The sequence below is a fragment of the Lupinus angustifolius genome, unplaced genomic scaffold (genome assembly GCF_001865875.1).
Source record: "Lupinus angustifolius cultivar Tanjil unplaced genomic scaffold, LupAngTanjil_v1.0 Scaffold_230, whole genome shotgun sequence".
Classification (NCBI taxonomy): domain Eukaryota; kingdom Viridiplantae; phylum Streptophyta; class Magnoliopsida; order Fabales; family Fabaceae; genus Lupinus; species Lupinus angustifolius.
In genome coordinates, this window is record NW_017727100.1 from 283,534 (window position 1) to 290,635 (window position 7,102).

Below are 7,102 nucleotides of genomic sequence, written 5' to 3' on the forward strand. Positions count from 1 at the left end.
GAGAATGAGGATGAGGATGAGGATAGGATGATGAGTAGATTGAGGATGAGGATGAGGATGAGAATGTAGTTGAGGATAAGGTTAGGATGAGGATGAGGAAGAGGATGAGGTTGAGGATGAGGACGAGGATAGGATGAGGAAGAGGAAGAGGATGAGGAAGAGGAAGAGGATGAGGAAGAGGAAGAGGATGAGGAAGAGGAAGAGGATGAGGAAGAGGAAGAGGATGAGGAAGAGGAAGAGGATGAGGAAGAGGAAGAGGATGAGGAAGAGGAAGAGGATGAGGAAGAGGAAGAGGATGAGGAAGAGGAAGAGGATGAGGAAGAGGAAGAGGATGAGGAAGAGGAAGAGGATGAGGAAGAGGAAGAGGATGAGGAAGAGGAAGAGGATGAGGAAGAGGAAGAGGATGAGGAAGAGGAAGAGGATGAGGAAGAGGAAGAGGATGAGGAAGAGGAAGAGGATGAGGAAGAGGAAGAGGATGAGGAAGAGGAAGAGGATGAGGAAGAGGAAGAGGATGAGGAAGAGGAAGAGGATGAGGAAGAGGAAGAGGATGAGGAAGAGGAAGAGGATGAGGAAGAGGAAGAGGATGAGGAAGAGGAAGAGGATGAGGAAGAGGAAGAGGATGAGGAAGAGGAAGAGGATGAGGAAGAGGAAGAGGATGAGGAAGAGGAAGAGGATGAGGAAGAGGAAGAGGATGAGGAAGAGGAAGAGGATGAGGAAGAGGAAGAGGATGAGGAAGAGGAAGAGGATGAGGAAGAGGAAGAGGATGAGGAAGAGGAAGAGGATGAGGAAGAGGAAGAGGATGAGGAAGAGGAAGAGGATGAGGAAGAGGAAGAGGATGAGGAAGAGGAAGAGGATGAGGAAGAGGAAGAGGATGAGGAAGAGGAAGAGGATGAGGAAGAGGAAGAGGATGAGGAAGAGGAAGAGGATGAGGAAGAGGAAGAGGATGAGGAAGAGGAAGAGGATGAGGAAGAGGAAGAGGATGAGGAAGAGGAAGAGGATGAGGAAGAGGAAGAGGATGAGGAAGAGGAAGAGGATGAGGAAGAGGAAGAGGATGAGGAAGAGGAAGAGGATGAGGAAGAGGAAGAGGATGAGGAAGAGGAAGAGGATGAGGAAGAGGAAGAGGATGAGGAAGAGGAAGAGGATGAGGAAGAGGAAGAGGATGAGGAAGAGGAAGAGGATGAGGAAGAGGAAGAGGATGAGGAAGAGGAAGAGGATGAGGAAGAGGAAGAGGATGAGGAAGAGGAAGAGGATGAGGAAGAGGAAGAGGATGAGGAAGAGGAAGAGGATGAGGAAGAGGAAGAGGATGAGGAAGAGGAAGAGGATGAGGAAGAGGAAGAGGATGAGGAAGAGGAAGAGGATGAGGAAGAGGAAGAGGATGAGGAAGAGGAAGAGGATGAGGAAGAGGAAGAGGATGAGGAAGAGGAAGAGGATGAGGAAGAGGAAGAGGATGAGGAAGAGGAAGAGGATGAGGAAGAGGAAGAGGATGAGGAAGAGGAAGAGGATGAGGAAGAGGAAGAGGATGAGGAAGAGGAAGAGGATGAGGAAGAGGAAGAGGATGAGGAAGAGGAAGAGGATGAGGAAGAGGAAGAGGATGAGGAAGAGGAAGAGGATGAGGAAGAGGAAGAGGATGAGGAAGAGGAAGAGGATGAGGAAGAGGAAGAGGATGAGGAAGAGGAAGAGGATGAGGAAGAGGAAGAGGATGAGGAAGAGGAAGAGGATGAGGAAGAGGAAGAGGATGAGGAAGAGGAAGAGGATGAGGAAGAGGAAGAGGATGAGGAAGAGGAAGAGGATGAGGAAGAGGAAGAGGATGAGGAAGAGGAAGAGGATGAGGAAGAGGAAGAGGATGAGGAAGAGGAAGAGGATGAGGAAGAGGAAGAGGATGAGGAAGAGGAAGAGGATGAGGAAGAGGAAGAGGATGAGGAAGAGGAAGAGGATGAGGAAGAGGAAGAGGATGAGGAAGAGGAAGAGGATGAGGATGAGGATGTGGACGAGGAGAGGATGAGGACGAGGATAGGATGAGGAGGAGGATGAGGATAGGATTAGGATGAGGAAGATGTGAGGATAGTTTGAGGACGTGAATGAGGATGAGGACAGGATGAGGAGGAGAGGATGAGGTTAGGATGAGGATGAGGATAGGATTAGGACGAGAATGAGGATAAGGATGAGGAAGAGGAGGAGGATAAGGGGGAGGATTGGATGAGGACAAGAATGAGATTGAGGATACGATGAGGATGGGGATAGGATGAGGAGTAGAATGAGGATGAGGATGAGGATAGGATGAGGAGAAGGATGAGGATAGGATGAGGATGAGAATGAGGAGGAGGATAGGATGAGGAAGATAAAGAGGAAGTGGAAGAGGATGAGGATAGGATGAGGACGAGAAGGAGGATGAGGATAGGATGAGAAGGAGGATGAGGATGAGGATGNTTCTAGGTGTATTGTAACCACTGATACCTAACACAGGTCCCATAACAAGCCGATTTGAACACACCAAAAGTAAATTATTCCTCGCAAGGATATATGATCGATCGATTACGAAGAACTTTCCATTTTAGGACGGTATCGTATCAAACTCTTTCTGGGCATCCCTCTCATTAATCCTGATTGCAAAGAGGGGTTGTCTGAGATCGTCTAGTTTGCACTATGAGAACTGTTCGATGCAACAGAATACATCATCCAGGAATACAAGGGACTCGTCTCACCTAGACTCTCCCTCAAGACTTTGCTAACGAATCACTGCCATCGCCGCCCCTCTCAACATCGTGGGGCTCATTTGTCTCCCGTAAATTTCCTCTCCACTACTTCATAATGAGTATGCATAGAAGTTAGCCAATTAAATATTTTAATTATTTTTTATATCGATCGGCCCATCCTATGATATCTCCCAAAGGAATGCTTCTTGTGGGACCCGATCTTACGTTATCATGTAATATAGGAATAACATCCCTACCACTACGAACCATCACTGACTTACCCTGGACGACCACATGGCCAAGCCTCATACGGTCAGATGACCTCGCTGCGTGGTATCATGTAATCCTTTTTAGGCATAGCCTTTCTCATGACATCCTCGTCGGAATCCTTGCTCGCATAAGGCGCAAGAACAAAAGTGAAAGTATACGTTTGTCGATTTGGGCACCAGACTCAATCCTCTGAGTCACGGCCTTCCCCAAGTGTAAATACATTTCACACCCAAGCTAGGGCTATTTACTAAACAATAAATCAATCAAAAACAGTCACGGCTTATGTATGTCTTTCGCCCAAGCGAGAGACTTTCGCTCAAGCGACCAATTCATCAAAACAGACTCAATTTCCTGCATGGTTCTCGCTCGAGCGAGGGGACTGTCGCTCAAGCTAAAAATCCACAAAACTAATCAAAATCACCCTTTGGGGCTCGCCCGGGCAAGGGACTGTCTCCCGGGCGCCAAAACCGCCCAGAGTCCACTGGCCAGGTGTGTCTGGCTCGCTCAGGCATGGCTGGATCGCCCAAGCATGGTTGGGTCGCCCATCGTGGCTGGTCCAGTGGCCAGGCGTGTCTGGCTCGCCTAGGCGAAGCTGGGTCGCCCAGGCATGCCTGGTCCAGTGGCTAGGACCACTCTCTCAACCTTTTGGGCCACCGGATCGAATACCATCAATGTTTTCGATCCCTACGCGTTTTAGTTTCTCGAGTGGTGTTCCTTCATGGATAACAACCACAAAACTTGATATTTTATACTATCCTAGGGGCATACACCCTAAGGAAACATCCGTACTTAATCCAAACACGAAATCATTTGGTTAAGTACAAGTTTCTAACAAAAACTGAAATAACTCCCAACTTTTGAAGTAGTTGAGAGATCCAGGTGTCATATTCAGACACCATTATGTCACGATGTATTCTCTCTCACTTTGGGTTGCATTGCGGTTGATTTCCCTTCCGTGAATGCGTAGTTTGCCCGACTTCGAACGCCTTGAAACTAAACACGAAAACCAAACAGCGATTCGCGAGTTAAATCGTTTTCCTACTAACTCAAAGCTAAAGACATCATTTTAATCCATTCTAAGAACATCTGATACTTTCATCCATCCGGTCCAATATTCATATTCTTGAATCATCATTTATCCTCAAAAGTCTCGTTTGGCCGATTCCTATTGGTTCATGATCATTTCAACACCTTTTTACAAGGATTGATCTCATGATCAAAACGACATTTCGATTTAAAATATTCTATGATTTCAAAATCCTCAACATAAATAACATGAATATTTTCAAACACTAAAACATCCCCATGAACAACAAGATATCTTAGTTTCAAAACAACAATTTCAAGATTCACGAAAACTCATTTTTCGCGTTCTTGTATAAAACAAGAGATAAGAAGGTTTTTAGAAAATTTTGACGGTTCAAAACGTTCGTAACATGCGTATGATCCTCATACTAAAATTTTGTAAGAAACTAACGGTTAGATTTCTAAGAGATTAAGAACAAAAGGGATGAGGTTTACCTTGAAGTTCTTGAGAGCCAAATGAAGAAGAAGAGAAGAGTGATGCCAAGGGTTTCTCTAGCTCTAATGGCTCTTTAAGTAGAATAAATTTGATTAAGGGGGAAAGTCAAGGGTTTCAAGAGTAAATGGCCCTTTTAAGAGAATTGGTTCAGGTTTAAGGAGGCAAGCCAAGGGTTTTCAAAGAATAATGGTGTAATGGGTAATGAAAGGTTTAGGGGTATTTGCATAAAAGGTGAGTATTCTCGCTTACTTGTCCAGCAAGTTTCACTCGGGAAAATGAGGTGACTTCTTCGGTGAAATATTCATGATGAGACCATGCCTGATTACGGTTAAAATTTCGGAATGCCGAATTAGGAGTGACAAATATTTAGAAATGCGTTTTCGACAAACTTGATGTCTATCCTCACTTGAAATAATATTTCGAAGCCAATGGCACAATCGGAATTTGATTCCGATCTACGGAACTCAAAAACACGATATTGGGTGGAACTCGGGCGAATTTGGGCTCGACAGCAGTCCAAAAACTTTCCGTCACAGAAAATTACGAACATTTACCACAAAGTAGGAATTCACAAAACAATAGTAACACTCAACTACGGTTTAGCCTAATTCATTACCAATTAATTTCTAAAATTAATGTTTGTTAAAACTAAATAATTAATAAAATATATCGAATTTTCATGGTGTTATACTCCCACTTCTAAGATTTTCGTCCTCAAAAATGATACGTACCTCGTAAGAAAATAGATAGGGATATGATTCTCGTATGGCCTCCACGACCTCCCAAGTCGCATCTTCTCCATTTGCTTGATTCTAGATCACCTTAACTAGAGTATCTCCTTGCCTCGCAACGCCTTCACACTTCGATCAGTGATTCTCATGGGCATAGTTTCAAAAGTGCGATTATCATTTAGTTGGTTTGCGTCGGGATCAATGATATACGACGAGTCACTAATGTATTTTCTGAGTTGGAATACGTCGAGAACATTATGTAGGTTCGATAGTAAAGGTGGCAAAGCTATTTGGTAAGTTAATAGTCGAACTTTTCTAAGGATTTGGTATAGTCCTATAAATTTAGGGGTAAGCTTACAGGATTTAAGCACTCTACCAATGCCAGTTGTCGGAACCACCCTCATGAAGACATGATCTCCTTCCTCGAAATTGAGAGGGTGCCTCCTTTTGTCATAGTAGCTCTTCTGCCTACTCTGATTTGCCTTCATGTTTTCCCTTATCATTCTTATCTTTTCTGTCGTCTACGGAACCACATCAAGTCCTAATGTGAGACTCTCCCCTTCTTCAAACCAACACAACGGTGTTATGCACTTCCTGCCATAAAGAGCTTCATACGGTACCATGTCGATACTCGAATGAAAGCTATTATTGTAGGTGAACTCTATCAGATGTAGATAGTCCACCCAACTTCCAGAGTGTTCCAATCCACATGCTCTAAGCAAGACTTACAAAGATTGGATAGTCCGTTCAGATTGGCCATTCATCTGTGGGTGGTAAGTTGAACTCATACTCAATTTGGTACCCAAGGCTATTTGCCAATTATTCCACAACTTCGAAGTGAAACACAGGTCTCTATCTGAGATGATATTTGTAGGAACACCATGCAATCGAATAATCTCTTTGATGTAAAAATCTGCTAGCCTTTCCAAGGAGTATTTCATATTGATTGGTAGAAAGTGAGTTGTCTTCGTCAAATGATCCACTATCACCCAAACTGCATCATATCCCTTTTGAGTCTGAGGAAATCCGCTCACAAAATCCATTGCGATGCTATCCCATTTCCAAACGGGGATATCCAAAGGTTGGAGTTCTCCTCTGGGTCATATGTGTTTCATCTTTGCCTTCTGACACGTTAAGCAGCGTGAGACATACTCTGCAACTTCTCTCTTCATACTGGACCACCAGAACATCTTCTTCAAGTCTTGATACATCTTGGTAGCTCCAGGATGAATACTTAGTTTGTTCTTATGCTCTTCATCCAAGATTTCTATTTACAAATTAGAGTCTCTTGGCACATAGACTTGGTTCTTGCATTGTAATACTCCATCGGTTCCTTCTTGAAATTCCGGCGCTCTTCCTTCCGCCAACAAGGTTCTCTTCCCTTGCAGTTCTGAATCGGAACTTTGTAAACCTTTCAGTCATTCTAGAAAGTCATTTGTTACTATAAGTATACCTAACATCAAAATCTTATGTCTTACTTGCACCGCGAGGCTTAAATTTCTGAAATCCTCAATCAACTCCATCTCCCTGACCATCATGGTTGACATATGCAGATACTTTCTACTCCAGGCATCAGCCACCACATTAGCTTTCCCAGGGTGGTACTAGAGATCAAAGTCATAGTCCTTGAGGAATACAATCCACCGTCTCAGCCTCATGTTCAGCTCCTTTTGGTCGAATAGATACTTCAAGCTTTTGTAATCACTGAAGACTTCAAATATTACTCCATAGAGGTGATGACTCCAGATCTTGAGAGAAAATATGATCGCAGCCAATTCCAGGTTGTGCATCGGATAATTTTGTTCATGTGTCTTTAATTGTCTTGAAGCATAAGCCACCACCTTTTGTTGTTGTTGAAAGTGCAAAGTGTCAAGATATCACTTAGC

The 7,102-nt window shown here is 43.9% G+C and overlaps 1 protein-coding gene across 1 annotated transcript; it reads right to left on the reverse strand.

Annotated features, from left to right (window-relative positions):
* Positions 1-5,311: 5,311 nt before the first annotated feature.
* On the reverse strand, positions 5,312-5,704 carry LOC109340680. The gene has a single exon (XM_019578396.1). The coding sequence runs from the start codon at positions 5,702-5,704 to the stop codon at positions 5,312-5,314; it is 393 nt and encodes a 130-aa protein (XP_019433941.1).
* Between the last annotated feature and the right edge of the window lie 1,398 nt (positions 5,705-7,102).

Excerpts from the sequence above, each read along its gene's own strand:
- LOC109340680 (XM_019578396.1), bottom strand. The coding sequence starts at position 5,704 with ATGAAGGCAAATCAGAGTAGGCAGAAGAGCTACTATGACAAAAGGAGG.